This window comes from Erigeron canadensis, chromosome 2, assembly GCF_010389155.1.
Source record: "Erigeron canadensis isolate Cc75 chromosome 2, C_canadensis_v1, whole genome shotgun sequence".
NCBI lineage: Eukaryota > Viridiplantae > Streptophyta > Magnoliopsida > Asterales > Asteraceae > Erigeron > Erigeron canadensis.
The window spans coordinates 8,054,800-8,072,575 of NC_057762.1; the positions used below are offsets into that span (position 1 = coordinate 8,054,800).

At 33.9% G+C, this 17,776-nt stretch overlaps 3 protein-coding genes and 1 long non-coding RNA gene across 10 annotated transcripts; 1 reads left to right on the forward strand and 3 right to left on the reverse strand.

The window, feature by feature from the left end:
• Nucleotides 1-89: 89 nt before the first annotated feature.
• LOC122587455 (F-box protein CPR1-like) lies at nucleotides 90-4,357 on the reverse strand. Of its 5 annotated transcripts, none has more exons than XM_043759633.1 (3): nucleotides 4,016-4,357; nucleotides 1,060-2,261; nucleotides 90-442 (listed from the first exon to the last, which is right to left on the reverse strand). In XM_043759633.1, exon 2 carries the CDS (start codon nucleotides 2,203-2,205, stop codon nucleotides 1,096-1,098), a length of 1,110 nt encoding a protein of 369 aa, XP_043615568.1. In that variant the 5' UTR covers nucleotides 2,206-2,261; nucleotides 4,016-4,357; the 3' UTR covers nucleotides 90-442; nucleotides 1,060-1,095. The 5 variants fall into 5 exon arrangements, with proteins under 5 accessions (XP_043615568.1, XP_043615570.1, XP_043615569.1 ...); XM_043759635.1 differs by lacking the exon at nucleotides 4,016-4,357 and having other exon boundaries at nucleotides 1,060-1,220; nucleotides 1,314-2,918; XM_043759634.1 differs by lacking the exon at nucleotides 4,016-4,357 and having other exon boundaries at nucleotides 90-354; nucleotides 1,060-2,905.
• Nucleotides 4,358-5,369: 1,012 nt separating this feature from the next.
• LOC122587638 lies at nucleotides 5,370-6,409 on the forward strand. Its single transcript, XM_043759810.1, has 3 exons — nucleotides 5,370-5,664; nucleotides 5,766-6,150; nucleotides 6,247-6,409. The coding sequence occupies exons 1-3, from the start codon at nucleotides 5,370-5,372 to the stop codon at nucleotides 6,407-6,409; spliced, it is 843 nt and encodes a 280-aa protein (XP_043615745.1).
• Nucleotides 6,410-7,363: 954 nt separating this feature from the next.
• Nucleotides 7,364-8,734, reverse strand: LOC122587639 (protein ALP1-like). The gene has a single exon (XM_043759811.1). It carries the CDS (start codon nucleotides 8,732-8,734, stop codon nucleotides 7,364-7,366), a length of 1,371 nt encoding a protein of 456 aa, XP_043615746.1.
• A 6,080-nt stretch (nucleotides 8,735-14,814) lies between these two features.
• Nucleotides 14,815-16,416, reverse strand: LOC122587457. Of its 3 annotated transcripts, none has more exons than XR_006322149.1 (3): nucleotides 16,377-16,416; nucleotides 15,570-16,243; nucleotides 14,815-15,256 (listed from the first exon to the last, which is right to left on the reverse strand). It is a non-coding gene; the product is annotated as an uncharacterized LOC122587457 (long non-coding RNA). The 3 variants fall into 3 exon arrangements; XR_006322148.1 differs by lacking the exon at nucleotides 16,377-16,416 and having other exon boundaries at nucleotides 15,570-15,730; nucleotides 15,866-16,359; XR_006322147.1 differs by lacking the exon at nucleotides 16,377-16,416 and having other exon boundaries at nucleotides 15,570-16,359.
• Between the last annotated feature and the right edge of the window lie 1,360 nt (nucleotides 16,417-17,776).

Here is a 17,776-nt window from a genome sequence, read left to right on the forward strand (position 1 = left end):
TTCCTTTTAGCAACAAATGATTATGCTGCTAAACCCTTCCTGAATGCATCCAGGAAGCTATCATACATCATTAAGGTACAGCAATCCCAAGATCAATAAGATCATACCTTTCACGTACCGAAAATAAATACACAGGGAATCCTTTATAAACTTCATTACTAGAATAGAAACGTCTGGTAAAACGAAACCAATTCTAAATGTCGCAATCTGAACTAAACTATAAAAAGCAGCAAACTACCTATATCCATCCAGACAAGTAAGCCTAAATATCAGCACAAGTCATTAGATATAGCCATCTCAAATTGCCCGTCAAGTGTGAAATCAATGAGGAGCTAGCAACTTCGCAATCTCTAGCTGTGAAATAAGCAGACCAACATCCATGACAGCAAAACAAAAGCAAACTGTGAATAAGCAGCAAAACTAATTCAGCAACAATAAAGACCTGAAATAGCAAGTGCGATAATACCAAATCAAAAAAACAGGAAGTATTTATAGGGCTATTGACCAACTTATACCTTATCCTAGACTAACTAAAATAGCAACATACAGTAATACCCAAGCAACAATCATACCTAAATCACTGTAAAAATATAAGGATAAAAAAGCAGCATAATCACTATAAAAAGCTAAGCATCAAAACCCCAAAATCACTATAAAACACTAGCATGGTTCCCGCGCGTTGCGGCAGATACAATTGACATTACAAAATCATCCGATGTACACCTAGTTTTTCCCCGAATGGAGCATGTTTAAATCACAATGCTATACATATACTAACAAGGTGTGGATTGTGTGTGTTCAAGGGGTGGGCTGTGTGTATTCAAGGAGTAGGGAATAAGGAGGGTATAAGTGTAATTTCGCCATGTGTAACATTCAACATTTAGGAAAGAGAGTGTTATTCTTTTTATAAAGAAGTATATATAAAGGAGTATAGAAGTATAGATATAGAAGTATAGATAAGCATACAAAAAATATAGAATAGCTCTAAAATCACTTCAAAAGAACCCCCAAAATTGCTTTTAAAAAAGATTAAGAAGAAAAAGTAAAAAATTAAATTACCTTGGATACGTATATGATAACTGTCAAGAAGAGATATCAAGCATGGCATATATTCCTAGGATGTATGAGACTCTCCTTGTATTTCAGGCTCCTTAGAAAACTCGTGGAACTTTTTAGCAGTTCATACGACTGTTTTGATGTATCATAGATAATCAATTGTTCTGCATCATCCATTAACACATTCATTACAAATCTTCCATCCTCGGTAATTTTGATATTTCGATCAAAGGCAAAATAAGACTTGAGTTCCAGACCTAATGTGAACGAACATCGTTTTGACCATAAGTTATCAACGCCTTGCTCATTCTTTACCCACACATCATACTTAGTAGTATCGAAGGTGTGGGTGATCATCCATAGGCATCCTTGACGCGTACCCAAATGATTATATTGATTGATAGCCGAATCTGGTAGCTGCATCTTTGAAAACACCATCTTGTCAACATTAAGTGCCACCATATTCAATGAACCCATCCAATACAAATATCCTCTAAGAAAAGTGCCTATGGTACCCGCAAACATTTGCAATTGACTATTCTGAATGAGTTCTTGCTGGCTCCAAGAACGTGTTTTAAGATTGAATACATCACAAGTATCGTAATTTCTGTTCGAAAGTTTAAAGTTTCTCAACCTAATAAGTTTCAACTCATCTGGGGTTGCACCATAACCAAATCCATATGCAAGCGCGTCACCGGGTAAAGGGGAATAAGGATCTTGAAATATCTCATATACACCGGTAAACGGATTGTACAAGATCATACGCTCTTCCATAAAGCTATTTAATTCCGAATCCCACCCAATATAATCCCTAACGGACAATATAATAATTCCACTGAATGTTCCGATAAATTCTATAGTTCTATCAGCCCAGTTTTTAATAGTGGGAATCTCCTTGAACATCGAAAAATCTGAATGTGTAACTGAACCATTACTTTCGTCTAACATACTAATAGATATAGGAGTAGATGACTCTGGCCCGCTACAACTTACAAAGATCCTTGATGATCTTGACATCATAAAAGAAGGATCTGAAATCAGCCTATTCCAATGCATAGATACACATCTACACCGCCCCATTGGCTCCGCTGGTAGTCGGGAGAATATATTGCAAAGAATGGCATCGGGTATATCATCAATGCCAACCATCTTACGTTGAAGTCGACTTCTCCCAACAACAAATCTGCTGTGTTCTGTTAGTAATCCTGATAGAAAATTTTCACATAAAACGATAATCTACTTCAACATATAATAATAATAACAATCATAAATTAATAAATAATGATGCAACGGTTTTTACGTGCAACAAATAACCCCATACGCTCACACTCCATTTTGTTCGATAAAGCCCAATGTCTAAAAGTGTCTGGCCCTTGTTGTTCAATAACCACTAGTGATCCTTTCATTTTCGAAATACATCTTACATTTTTTATTATTTAGGTGGAAAAATTAGTTCATTAAATAGGTAATCAAATCAACTTGGTTATAAAAAAAACATGGCTGGTTAGGGGGGCAGCGAACGGAGCAAGATGATGATTTTGGTGCAATAACTACTACAAGTCTACAATATGTGCTCATAAAAAAAATACAATATATGATAAATTTCTCATACTTTCACAAACTATTATTCTTAAAACATGCTTATTCTGCAAGAATACAAGTTATTGTGATCTTTTATGTATTCTACCATTTATTTATTGCCTTCATCACAAATTGCTGATAATATATTTATTAGGGATGTTTGACCGGAAAATACCCATTTACCCAACTTGAATTCTAAGGTTACGATTCAACTTTAGCATTTTTCATGTATGTTTTTTTTTTTTCAATTAGTATTCCATTATACATATACATAAATATATTTATATTATTACATATATACACATATCACTACTAGAAAAAATGCCTTTAATAACACCGATTGCGTGTCATAAAAGGGGTCAGATGACACGCTTTTTGGTGTCATAAATCGACCCGTCATAAAGCTTTATGACACGCTTTTATGACACCCTTTTACGACACACTTTTATGACATTATTTTATGACACCTTTTTTGCGTGTCATGGTTCAAATTTTTAATTTTTTTTTATATAAAATTACAAATATCCATCTTTGCAATCTGGTTGGGCATGGTGAAGGCGAGCCCTATCTCTTCTGTTGGAATAGGGGAATTCAATACACAAACACCATCTTTGCAATCTGGTGGCTTTCTGTTTAAACTTGACCCACGACTCTATCGTCTCTCTGCCTATTGATATACTACACAACACTCTAAATATTACAAGACAACTAAAACTTCTGGCACATAACAACTTCCCTTTTGTGCTGTACCATATATAAACTGCACAATAATATGAAGTTACGTGATATAACTTTTTGAAAAATCGCTGGAGTGATGGGTAGGAAATGATCCAAGATTCCTAGATAATAAAAGAAAACACATGAGCTAAATGAGATATATTACGTAATTTATAAAGTATGACTAATGAATTTTCATCATTGACAAGCATGAACCAGCAGCTAACCATAACCCCTAACCACACATACGAAACTACTGACCTACTTAAGAACAAACAATACACATCAGCTAGTAAAGACTGAGCGAAAACAATGTACCTAAACTTGCTACTACTGAGTCCGATAATCAGCTAACAAGCTAACACCCATTATTCATCATATAGGACAAAGTAACAAGCAGTTACACACGGTACAGTAAGATGATCAGATGATAAAATTAAGATTACACGTAACTTATTTTCATTTAGGCATTAGATCAAACACTTTGTCTACAATTCAACTTATTTGTGTATTTTCATTCAAGCAGTGTGTATTATACTTTTCTTGAGAGATCAATAATATGACATATATATTTAATCATATACTCTACCTACATACACACACAGAGATTATATATATATAACAATGTTTAAGCATGAAATCTACAAATAGAAAGACTTACAGTGATCTACAATGAGCAACAACGCAAAAAACGATGGAGAGCTGGCCGCGACTGACGGAGACCGACGGCGGTGACAGCGACGGAGATATACGGGATCCAACGGCGCGAGAGAGAGATGTACAAATCCGATGGTGAGCAACGTTCAGAGAGAGACGAAACTGAGATTGATATTATATATATTATTATATATAAGAACGACGACAACAACAATCATAAAAGCAGTCTGAGATTGAAGTTATTTTTCTGAGATTTAATCATAAAATCCATTAAATAGGAACACACTCTCTCTCTCTTTTCGATTTTGGGGGAAATCTGGGCTTCGATTTGAACAGTTAGGTTTTTTTTTTTATTAGCAAAGATATAAGCTTTTTTAAACAAACTAATTAGAGATGACACGGCAATGAAAGTATTTTTATGACCCACATTTTTGCTTGTCATTAAAATGTGTGTGTCATAATTTAGGTGTCATTAAAGGTTATTTTTCTAGTAGTGTATTTTGAAAACCATAAGGGGAAAAAAGATCGAACACAAAAGGTAGATGCAGGTTACCGGAATTGAGACAATTTCCGGTCAAAAATAGGCAGTAGCAGGTTACCGTGAAGTCGGGATAGCCTAGGTTAAAGGTCTGTATATATAGTGGGCTTTAGTAGGCTTTTAACATTAGGTATGATTACGCTCTTAAAGATATATTCAACTATATTGTGGTTACATTAAATCATACTTTTATTTTTTCATCACAAAAATAATTCACCGAATCAGAGAAGATTTATAAAAACATTAACTTATTTTTTTATTATTATAATGAATGTTAGTTTAAAGGAACTATGCTAATATAAAGTAAGTTAATTATTTGGTAAAGAGTACTTAAGTTTGGAAAGGTTAAGCCATGATCTTCAAAAGCATATAGAGCAAACGTTAGCGATTATTTAGCGATATCACAACTCACAAGGGACGATGCGAATTAGTTACTCATTTAGCTATGTTAATATGTTATGATGAAAGACGCAAAATAGCAACTAGTGATATTAGGTCGGTCCTTATAGGACATTGGTGCTGCGTCTGAAGGCCATCCGACGTGCAAAACCCGTTCGACGCTACTAGCACCGAGCAACGCTTCCAAAATCGAACGCAGCAAGAAGTGTAGATTGTGGGTCCCTCTTGTCTTGTTTCTGTTGCCAATAAAAAAAATTCAAAAGTTATCAAATACAACGGCTAGTTTTGTTGAATTTTGTAATTTTTTTTCTTTTTTTTCTCCTATATATATAACTATCACACTACCCTTTTATTTCATACTATCAAACATACATATTTCTATCTATCTTAAACCATCTCAAGCACACACCACCCCAAAAAAATGTCTAATTCATCAGCATCATCCTCCTCTAGCTCTGATTACGAGTCAACCGAATACGAATCAATCAATCGAGCTGTTTCACAGATGAATGCAGTTTTCAATCCCGAGGCAATAAGCGCTTGTCTTAACGTTATCTTTGACGAAGAAGAAAACGAGAGCCAGGCAGCTTCAAGTTCTTCAGCACCCAAGTTGACTAGAAGGGTGATCAATCGAGATCACCTTGGTGCTGCAAAACTTTTATACGATCATTACTTTGCGCCTAACTGCACTTACCACCCGACATGTTTCGTAAAAGGTTTATGATGCGAAAGGAAATGTTTATCCGCATAGCGCGAGATATACACTCCTTTAACAGCGTTCAACTGCTACCGAAGCACTTTTAGTTTTTCCACAAAGGGGCGACGGATGCTTCTTGTCGTCCCGGTTTTAACATTTTCCAGAAATTTACTTCTGCAATACACCAGTTAGCGTATAGCTATAAGGTTGATGCTTTGGACGAGTACTTGCAAATGGCGGATACGGGGTACCAGTGTTTAGACGCTTTTTGCAAGTGTGTGATACACCTGTATCAACGCGAGTACTTGAGAAGGCCAACGGAAGCAGATATCGAGCGGTTAACTGCTAAACATGAGCAAGTTCATGGTTTTCCGGGTATGCTTGGGAGCATAGATTGCATACATTGGGGGTGGAGGAACTGTCCGGTGGCATGGCAAGGGCAGTACACGCGAGGCGACAAGGGCCATCCCACAATTATGTTTGAAGCGGTTGCTTCATATGATTTGTGGATCTGGCATGCTTACTTTGGCCCTACTGGTTCGAACAACGACATCAATGTCCTCAACGAATCAAATTTGTTCGACGATTTGCTTCAAGACAGGGCTCCTAAAGTAGAGTTTTCGATGAATGACCACCAGTTTGGAAAGAGATATTACCTAGCAGATGGTATTTATCCTAAATGGGCCACTCTTGTGAAGTCTTTCAAATGCCCGATGGACCCGAAAACCACCAAGTTCAAGAGATACCAAGAAGCTGCAAGATAGGATGTCGAGCGAGCATTCGGGGTTCTTCAAAACTGTTGGCAGATTGTTGAGTAACAAGCCCGGGCCTATAGCGTGAACAAGATAAAACGTATCATGTTATGTTGTGTGATTCTGCACAACATGATTGTTGAAGATAACGGGCGCGCAATTACACAGTTTGAAGAAGAGTTGATAGCTAATACTGTCCTCCCAACTCGCACGTGGACTGAAAGGTGTTCAACATAGCTTCGTATATACGGGGAGGTGCGCGATAGAAGGACTCATCATGAACTCCGCAATGCTCTAATTGAACATGTTTGGAACCTCCCGGAACGCGGCTGTCAACGTTGATGCGTAGTTCTTTCTTTCCTAATAATGTGATTTTTCACAATTTATGTTTTTTAGTTTAATTTTTAAGTTTTCAAATAAATTTAATGTGTTTTATGTTTTTTTTAAGTGTTGTAATGTGTTTTTTAATAATAAAATGTGTTATAATTATAAATAAATGTGTTTGTTTAGTTTTGTGAAAAATAAAAATGAAATAATATAATAATGGATGAATAGTGTTAGAAATGGGGGTTATAAGGAGGGGTGTTTCTTGGTGTGTCTATAAGAGAGAGAAACTGATAAATAGTGTTAGACGTGAGTTAGAAGCGGTTTCTTATAAGGAGATGCCTTAGGCCTCTCCTTATACATACCATTTCTTCCCCACTTCTTACCCACTTCTTCCACTATTCATCAGTTTTCTCTCTCCAAGAACACCCCAAGAACACTCCCCTCCTTATACTACCCACTTCTTCCACTATTCATCTATTATTTAATTATTCCATTTTTCTTTTACACAAAATTATTAAAACACACTTTATTATTAAAAACAAACACATTACATTTATTATAAAATTAAACATTACACTAAAAAACACAAAATAAATAAATTATGAAAACCGACATTATAAGCAAATTAAAAACTAGACATCAACGTTGACGGCCGTGTTCCGGGAGGTTCCAAACATGTTCGATCAGAACATTGCGGAGTGAATGGTGAGCAATTCTATCGCGAAGCTCCCCGTACATACGAAGCTGCGTTGAACACCTTTCAGTCCACGTACGAGTTGAGAGTGTGGTATTAGCTATCAACTCTTCTTCAAACTCTGTAATTGCACGCCCGTTATCTTCAACGATCATGTTGTGCAGGATCACACAACATAACATGATCCGTTTTATCTTGTTGGTACTGTATGGCCGCGCATATTGTTCAATAATTTGCCAACGTCCTTGAAGAACCCCAAATGCCCGCTCGACATCCTTTCTTGTAGCTTCTTGGTATCTTTTGAACTTGGTGGTTTTTGCGTCCATCGGGCACTTGAATGACTTAACAAGAGTCGCCCATTCTGGATAAATACCATCTGCTAGGTAATATCCCTTTGTAAACTGCTCCCCATTAACCGAAAACTCTACTTTAGGAGCCCTGTCTTGTAGCAAATCGTCGAACAAATCTGACTCGTTGAGGACGTTGATGTCGTTGTTCGAACCAGCAGGGCCAAAGTAGGCATGCCAGATCCACAAATCATATGAAGCAACCGCTCCAAGCATGATTGTTGGATGTCCCTTGTCGCCCCGGGTGTACTGCCCTTGCCATGCCACTGGACAGTTCCTCCAACCCCAATGCATGCAATCTATGCTACCAAGCATTCCCAGAAAACCATGAACCTGCTCATGTTTGGCTGTTAACCGCTCGACATCGGCTTCTGTAGGCCTTCTTAAGTACTCCTGTTGATAAAGCTGTATCACACATTTGCAGAAAGCATCTAAACACTGGTAGCCTGTATCTTGAACCATCTGCAAGTACTCATCTAAAGCATCAGCCTTAAAGCTATACGCTAACTGGCGTATAGCAAAAGTACATTTTTGGAAAATGTTGAAACCGGGACGACTAGTAGCATCTGTCGCCCCTTTGTGGAAGAACTGAAAGTGTTTCGGTAGCGGTTCTATGCTTTGAAAGGAGTTTATGTCTCGCACTATGCGGAGAAACATATCCTTTCGCATTCGGAACCTTCTACGAAACATATCAGGTAGGTAAGTGCAGTTAGGCGCAAAGTAATGATCATATAAAAGCTTTGCGGCACCCACGTAATCTCGCGAGATCACCCTTCTAGTAAACTTGGGTCTTGAAGAACTTGACGCTTCTTGGTGTTGGTTTTCTTCTTCATCAAAGATAACGTTAAGACACGCACCTACGGCTTGGGGATTGAAAATAACATTCATTTGCGTAACAGCATTGTTGAGTACTTCGTAATCGTTTGATATGTAATCGTCACTAGAGGATGATGATGATGAATCAGACATTTTTGGTAGTACTGTGTGATGGAAATGCTTTCAAAGTTAGATGAAAGAATGTGTTTAGATTGTGTGTGTTTCGAAATGGTAGTAATGAGGAGTTTAAATAGGAATAAAAATTTAAAGAATAAAATAAAAAAAAAATACCAACTAGCCGTTGGTTTAAAAAAAAATTCATAAAAAACGTTTTTTTTTTTTAGTTGGCAACGGCTCCAAACAAAACGGGACCCACTTATTCACTATGCCGCACGTCTATTATTGGAAGAAACGGCGAAAACGCGCTCAAAAACGCGGCGGTGGTACTAGCGGCGTGCCAACGCCGCGCGTCCGACGCCGGCCGAACGCACTATAAGGAGGGGTCTTATAAAGAATGATAGAACATTAACAACGTATTAATGAATAAAGCAAAATCACCACAGGGTTCAAATCGAATATGACAAAAAGAGATTAAAAATACAATACATTCATACCATTACCACTTGCATTGAGTTATGTACCAGTAAAATGTCATTTCGAAAACTACTTTCGAACTATCCTATCAAAATTGCAGACTTGCATTTAAAAGTCGATAATTACATAAAAAAAAAGTCTAAATTGCACTAATTTTTAATTAGTACAACTCACCCTTTTAAAAATTAATTTACTATCAAGAAAGATTTTTTCACTAAAAAGACTCTAAAATCCATACTAAATATAAACAATTTAGATAACTAGAAGATATAAACCTTAAATATTAACCAATCTAAAATCGACAATTATATATTCAAAAAAGTCAAAATTATATTGATATACTTCCAAAGAAGTTATAACATAAAAGATTCCAATTTTAAAAAATCAATAACAATTTTCCAACCAACAATATAGTTAGATAAACCTTTACCTTAAATCCATAATTCCTATATTTAATAAAATGTATTTACTATCTACATCAAAGGTCTTAACAAAAATCTTGAGATAGCTAATGAATTTCTGTACAAAACATCTCGTCGGCATTTACATTAAGAAAAAAGAGATAATTGTTAAATGAAGTTTTTAGGGCTTCATTTTATATCTTTCTATATTAAAAGCCTACTCTCTAAATTTTATGATATATGTATAATTATTTAATACACTTTGACGAAACCCTAAGTTCGTTTAGCAACAATACACCTTGACGAAACCCTAAGTTTCTTAATAAAAAATAAATTTTTTGAAATCCTATAATTAGATTTTATATGTTAATCTCATTCAAAACTTATAACATTTTGGTTCATATTTGATATTTACAATTGTTTATCTATGTACCGGATCTTTTCCAAAAATTAATTGGGCTTAAGATTTTGTTTCCAAAATTATATGAATCTTCAGTAATCTTTATTTGACTCTTTTATAAAAGAAATAGCCTCTTTTTATTTTACGTAATTTTACCTTTAAATTAGCAGAATTACCCTTGATTTTTTATGTTTTGACCTTAATAAATTATAATTTACACTCTAAATTTTATTTTAATAATTAACACTTTAAGCCCTTATCTTCTAAAAATTTATACTATCACAATTACAACAACCTACAACACTTGACACCGCCACCACCACCAATAGTATCATCACCGACACCATTAGACCGCCTTCCCCACCACCGTCGCCGCATTGAGTGGGTACCATGCTCGTGGTATTTTAATTTATTTAATGTATAAAAATGTTATAAATATTGGGGGGGAAAACTATGGAGATGCCACATATGATAAAATCCTACGTGACAATATTTAAACATAGCTTTGGTTTTGAAGAGGGTTTTAAAAAGCTCGGTTAACTATTCTTTTAATATATATATATATAATGTAAATTTCGCTGTAAACTTCGTGTCACGATTCGACAGCAGGAGGTCTAGCATACGTTGTATTAATTGGGTCCACGCTAGAGAACTCACTTGAAGTAGAAATGTTTATTTCAAATATACGATGGGGGAAAACCCCCTACTAATCTACCCGAAAGCACGACGATTAATAAGGGTAAATCCTGCCCCTTAGACTTAAACTTGAGTACCCAAATCAAGCCTACATAAAAGGACTTAATTCATATGTCTTTTCCAAGGCTTGAACACAATACCTCATATAAGAGGGATATTGAGCTAAAGCTTAAAGACAAAAATACTTACATATATATCACCACACTGATGTTAAAAAAAAACTTACAAATATATTATGTTATTTTTCATATTTTATATATACTTTTCATCCGATACAACCATTCTCTTTCAAAAATTGTACAACACATTGGCATTTACATTCAAAAGGTTTTTTATTACGAGTATCAAATTGAAATTATTAAAAGAAAATAAAGGCTGTATTTAACGTGCATAAAAAAAAAAACTGTACCTTTCATATTAAAAGTTTGCCCCTTGATTTTCATGGTAAATGTAAAAACAATAAGGGTTGTATTTAGCAAACCCCAATATTAACTAATACCTTCATTAAATTTATTTTGCTAACAAGAAAAAGTTTCCCACCAAAATCTATATTATATTTAAATAAATTAGACAACTATATACTTTTACTACCAAATCCATACTAAAAAATAAAACCCATTATCTTATTAATTAGAAGATATTTACTTCAATTACAAAATATTTGTTGTTACGACAATTATGTATTCAATCAAAATTACAATAATACATGGTCTCAAAACTCACAAATTAGGAACCTTTTAATAAGACTGGTGAATGAAGGGAGCTTATCCCTACAAAAAAATTAATTCCCCATACATAATAATTGTATTTTATTAGACTATTTTACCCTTATAACTAATTTCAATATTTAACCTTTTTATTTTACCCCTATTACATTAAAACCACTTCTTTTATAATTAAACCCTATAGGTTATCTTCCTCATTAGTAATGTGGAGACACAAACACAGGTTATGTTTTTCCTTCAACGGCTTTTATTTTCATGTTTAATCAATTTTATTTGCTATAATGAATAATATGTTGTGATCCCATAATAATGGCACAATCAATAAATAAAAGTGATTACTTGGTACGATCTTTTTAAAGTATACATCTAGATGTGTTTTTATCATCTTTTAAAAAGATGTATGTTTAATTATGGATATAAGTCTATCACATACCATTATGATTAATTAGTATATGTGTTTTTATCATTTTATACCATATGATGTTAACATCTTATTTTACACATACTTAGATTTGTTATTTTGTTTATTTTAAATTTATAAGAATTGTGTGTCAATCAGTGTAACACTTGCATGTTTAAGTTCATTTAACAGGATCGCTCATTTGACAGAACAATTCAAAGCGAAGAAATATATCTTGCTAGCTCTAAATTTGAATCACGTGATGATCTACTAAAAAGTGTACAAGAATTTTATGGTACAAAGGGATATGGGTTATCTATTTGTGCTTCAAAGAAAGATAAACATGTGATCTTGTAATGTGACTCGATATAGAATTTTAAGTTGTTTAATTTAATTTGGTTTATTGATTTTTGAATTGATCTAGCATCAAGAGAAATTGGGTTACAAATAAGGATAGAATCTTGTCATGTATATAATTTGTTTGTGGTCCTGTATGTTAATGAAAGCGATTATGTATTCATATATTGTGTGAATATGCGATGTATTATTTGGTGAACTGAAAAAATAGATATCTTGTTAAGATAAGCGATAAGAGGACAAATATAAAGTTAGCTGTATTGTATGTATGAAAATTAAAATGGTGATATATTAAAATTAAATACTCGTATAAGGGTAAAATAGACTAATTCAATATAATTATTGTGTATGGAAAATTTGTTGTGTGTAGGGATCACTTCCCGTGAATGAAACATGATTAATGATGATGCAATGAAAGGCGGAGATTCCAACGTTAGAAATACTACTGAAAATGTAGATAAGATAATTAATGATAGATAATTGATGATGCTTATAAATCATGGTTGAAATTACTATAGAAGTTGACGGTTCTAATGATATGTTCGAAAGTACATAGCCTTATATTTTTACCATGAACTTCTTGCACCGTCAGTTTATTTGTTTAAAAACCTAGAACTTGACTGTTTTTCAGTTATCTTATGTTTTGGTTTGCAACGTTTTATGTTACGTGTTACTAATAAAAGTTGGATATTCTCACTTTTGTTAATATATTGTATGTTTATATTTAAAGTTCAACATCTTTCGTAAACTTTTAATTATATCGTTTTGAACCCGGGCAACGACTAGGTATAGATCTAGTTGTTTCTTGATGTCTAGAACCACATCCCTTTTTAATATTATTTTTTTTAATGTAAAAGATGTTTCTAAATTAGTTTCCATATACCGTTGATAAAAAAAATAAATTTTGACAATATAAATTTAATAATATAATGCACATATAATACATATTAGATGGTTCAATTTATAACTTTTTTTCCCTACACAAATTTTATGTCCTTTTAATTATTGCCCCTGTACGTAATGGTCATGTGCAGAGTTCACAACACTCATTATTTAAAAGGGACCAATCTTGCAAAAAAAAAAAAATTCAAAATAGGAACTCCCGTTCAATAATACTTGAAAAGGTACCCCCATTGCTAAAATGTGTAAACCATAGGTACCAATTTTGCAATTAACTCTGAAAAAAAATTATAGCGTAAGTTTTTAATAACTATATTATTTAATTATGTTCATAATTAATCTTTGCTGTCATTATGTAAAAAATTTTATTTTTCTCTTTTGTTGTTATATTTTTTTTGTTTCGGTTTTGGATCTAGTTTTTTTAAGTAGATGGATTACCCAAATTTTTTTTTTTTTATAAATTAAGAGCAGGCGACAATGCAAAGCACCAATCGACTTTTACACCGTACAACGCACCAATATGCTTACAAATAGCCAAGATGCTAGTAAAACCAAAGTACCTAACGACTAGTAAAACAGTGAACTTAATTGGACATAAAAAATAAGTAGGCAATCTCCATTGTTGAAACCATCGTTCCAGTTGTTTTCTTCTGAAACGAAAAGACATCCACTTTAGTCTAACAGTTGCCAAAATAGCATCAGCCAACTGATTAGCCTACACCTTCGTATTTTTGAATAACCTAGCATTTCTTTCCTTCCACGCGTAGTAAACAGATGTCGCAACAAAAGGAAATCAAGTTGTATGAATATAAATACAAATGCTCATGCGAGTCCGGCTGTGAATTACATAGAGGCCATCTAAGAGAACCGAAATCACTTCCTTGAACTTCCCATGGTTGCATCCAGTCTTGAGTTTTTAGTTTCTTGTGAAAGATCAATCATAAGATAAAATCATTATACAGTTAGGTCAAATACCGACTAACTGTTAAAAAAAAAGAAGATAAAAGCATGCTTTGGAATTTGACATGCAAACCAAACAATATCATACCAAAAAATTGAATCGGCTCTTGGGCGCATATCCTCCTAAGCCAAAGAAACCGAGAAGTCATGAAAATGACCATTTTGATCTCTCCAAACACAAGTATCCGGATAATTACCAAAAATAGGAACATTTGTTGTTGACATAAGCTATTCCAATCATGGGGCCATTTCCAGTGATCATTCTCAACAATATCTGCTACAGACGAAGAAAGGTTGAATCCGGCACTAGTAATCTGTCTAGCAGTAAGAAAATTAATCAGTGGAGATGAGGTACTCCAATGATCAAACCAAGCAGTGGCATTGCGTCCATCATCAATTCCGGCCTCGTAATTTGTAAGAATGAATCCATTGCTAGATGCACCCAAAGAGTCTCTCCACGAGCAATGATTTCAGAAACATGGGCTGATATAAGTGCAATATTAAAGGACTCAATGCGTCTAATACCAAGTCCTCCTTGCTTAGGAAGACACAGAATCCCAAGCCACTTTAGCCTTCCCACGTTTACACATGCCTTGACATCATAAAAAACCTCGCATAATCTGCTCAATTTCATTAATCACAAGAGTCGGAGGCATAAAGACTGAAGACCAGTAGCCATTTAGAGAACAAATCACAGAGTTAATACGTAGATATAGACGGAAGGATTAAGACTGAAAACCAGTTTTGGATCTAACTTCCTGAATGCATCCAGGAACCATTAAATTATAGCCATCATGACAAGATCAATAAAATCATATCTTTCACTTATCAAAAATAAATACACAGGAAGTCCTTTATAAACTTCATTACTAGAATACAAATGTCTGGTAAATCATCTATGAGCTCATCCATTACCAAAAGTGATGATGATCCATGGCAACAAAAACGACGATTTAAATACATAACACGGGAGAATAGCTGTCCACACTTTAAACTTGTTAAACCCAAACCAATTCTAAATGTCACAATCTGAAGTAAACTATAAACAGCAGCAAACTACCTATCAAGACAAGTCATTAAATATAGCCATCTCAAATTGCCCGTCAAGTGTGAAATCAATGAGGAGCTAGTAACTTCGCAATCTCTAGCTGTGAATAAGCAACAAAATACCAACATCCATGACAGCAAAACAGCAGCAAACTGTGAATAAGCAGCAAAATCTATGACAGCAACAATAACGACCTACAATAGCAAGTGTGATAATATATACCAAAACAAAGAATCAGGATGTATTTATTGGGCGATTGACTGACTTCACTAATAGAGCATCACATGGTAATACGTAAGCAATGATCATACCTAAATCATTGTAAAAATATAAATATAAAAAGGCACCATAATCACTATAAAAAGTTAAGCATCTTAAACCCCTAAATCACTATCAAACATAAGCATAAAAACCCAGAATAGCTCTAAAACCACTTTAAAAAAACCCCCAAATTTACTGTAAAAAAAGATTAAGAAAATAAGAAGAAAAAGTAAAAAATTAAATTACCTTGGATACGTATAAGATAACTGTCAAGAAGAGATATCAAACACGGCATATATTCTTAGGTTGTATGAGACTCCCCTTGTATGTCATGCCCCTTAGAAAACCCGGGGACCTCTTTAGCAGTTCATACGACTGTTTTGATGTATCATAGATGATCAATTGTTCTGCAGCATCCATTAACACATTCATTACAATTCTTCCATCCTCAGTAATTTTGATATTTCGACCAAAGGCAAAATGAGACTTGAGTTGCAGACCTATTGTGAACGAACATGTTTTTGACGACAAGTTATCAATACCTTGTTCATTCTTTACCCACACATCATACTTAGGAGTATCGATGGTGTGCGTGATCATCCATAGGCATCCTTGACACGTACCCAAATGATTATGCTGAAAGATCCTTGATGATCCTGACATCATAAAAGAAGGATCTGAAATCAGCCTATTCCAATGCATAGATACACATCTACACCGCCCCATTGGCTTAGTGGGTAGGCGGGAGAATATATTGCAAAGAATGGCATCAGGTATATGATCGACGTCAACCATCTTATGTTGTAGTCGACTTCAATTCTCTAAACAACAAATCTGCTTTGAATTCCTGCTCGTCAAGTAACTGATCGACTCTAGCCGGCCAGGTTTTCTTTTGTCGAAGCTGTGTTCTGTTAGTAATCCTGATAGAAAATTTTCACATAAAACGATAACTTACTTCAACATATAATAATAATAATAACAACAATAATAATCAAAATTAATAAATAATGATGCAACGGTTTTTATGTGCAAGAAATAACCCCATAGGCTCACAATCCATTTTGTCCGATAAAGCCCAATGTCTAAAAGTGTCTGGTCCTTGTTTAATAACCACTAGTGATCCTTTCATTTTCAATATATATATATATATATACTAAAGGGATACCCGCGCGTTGCAGCGGCACCTCTGGAAAAAAAAAAGGCCGATAAATGTGGGGTATCATGAACAAAAAACAATGGGCTGTATTGAATAGAAATACACGTGATCTGGCTAATAATTTTAATCGAATATAGAAATTAAACTAACCTTTTATCAATCCAGCGTTATAAAGATTAAACTGGAATTGGAAAAAAAAACTACTTTCAATCTACATGAGTATACATAATGAACGATCTCAACATACCACAATATCCATTACCTAAACGCACAAACATCTCTATTCCAAAAAATCAATGATAGATAGTTAGATGCATAAGGTTTTTTTAAGGGTATTTTGGAAGTTCAGGAATAAAGTATTTCAGAAAATGTAAATTATAAAGGTAAAATAGGGAATTTAAAGGTAGAGTGTTTAATTTGAGTAGATGGTAGTTTGTTTATATAAGGTGTCTATATATATATACATATATATCTATATATATATATACATATATATGTATATATATATATATATTAGGTGGAAAAATTAGTCCATTGAATAGGTACTCAAATCAGCCTAATTATGGAATATCATGGCTGGTTAGGGGGGCCAAACACAAACCAATCCCCTACCGACTCCCACGATTCTGCTAACGGAGCGGGTAGGATGATGATTTTATGAAATATCTACTACAGTATATGCTCATAAAAAACTACAATATGGGATAAATACTTTCACAAACTATTATCATTCTTATTTTCTAAATTACTAAGAATTTAATGCAATCTAAAAACATGCTTATTCTACAAGAATACATGTTATTCTCAGGACGTTATAAAACAAACTATTATCATTCTTAGGCTGTTATATGTTACAAGAATACAAATTATTGTGATCTTTTATATATTCTACTAATATTTATTTATGGCCTTCATCACAAATTGTTTATAATATTTTTATTAGGGATGTTGGATCGGAAAAATACCCATTTACTCGACTTGAATTCTAAGGTTACGGTTCAGTTTTAGCATTCTTCATGGATATATTTTTTAATTAGTATTCCATTATACAAATACATATTTTATATATTTTTACTAGTCCTAATACCCGTACGATGTACGGTAACTATATAGATTGATTCATAAAAAAACTCGAATATGCCTCATACATGATTCGTGAGTATAAAATAAATTATGGTTAAGATAAATCGATTATCAGGGCTAAATTATAATAAACAGTATTGAAATATATATACATATATATATATATATTTTCTTTTTGAATGGCTAAAAGAGACTTTTATTAATGAAAACGACC

What these genes read in the sequence shown, in the direction of transcription:
- LOC122587455 (XM_043759633.1), bottom strand. Translation starts at nt 2,205, where the DNA reads ATGGTTGGCATTGATGATATACCCGATGCCATTCTTTGCAATATATTC.
- LOC122587638 (XM_043759810.1), top strand. Translation starts at nt 5,370, where the DNA reads ATGTCTAATTCATCAGCATCATCCTCCTCTAGCTCTGATTACGAGTCA. An exon ending in CCCGACATGTTTCGTAAAAG is followed by an intron (nt 5,665 to 5,765) that starts GTTTATGATGCG and finishes TTTTCCACAAAG; the next exon opens with GGGCGACGGATGCTTCTTGT. An exon ending in GCGGTTGCTTCATATGATTT is followed by an intron (nt 6,151 to 6,246) that starts GTGGATCTGGCA and finishes GCTTCAAGACAG; the next exon opens with GGCTCCTAAAGTAGAGTTTT.
- LOC122587639 (XM_043759811.1), bottom strand. Translation starts at nt 8,734, where the DNA reads ATGTCTGATTCATCATCATCATCCTCTAGTGACGATTACATATCAAAC.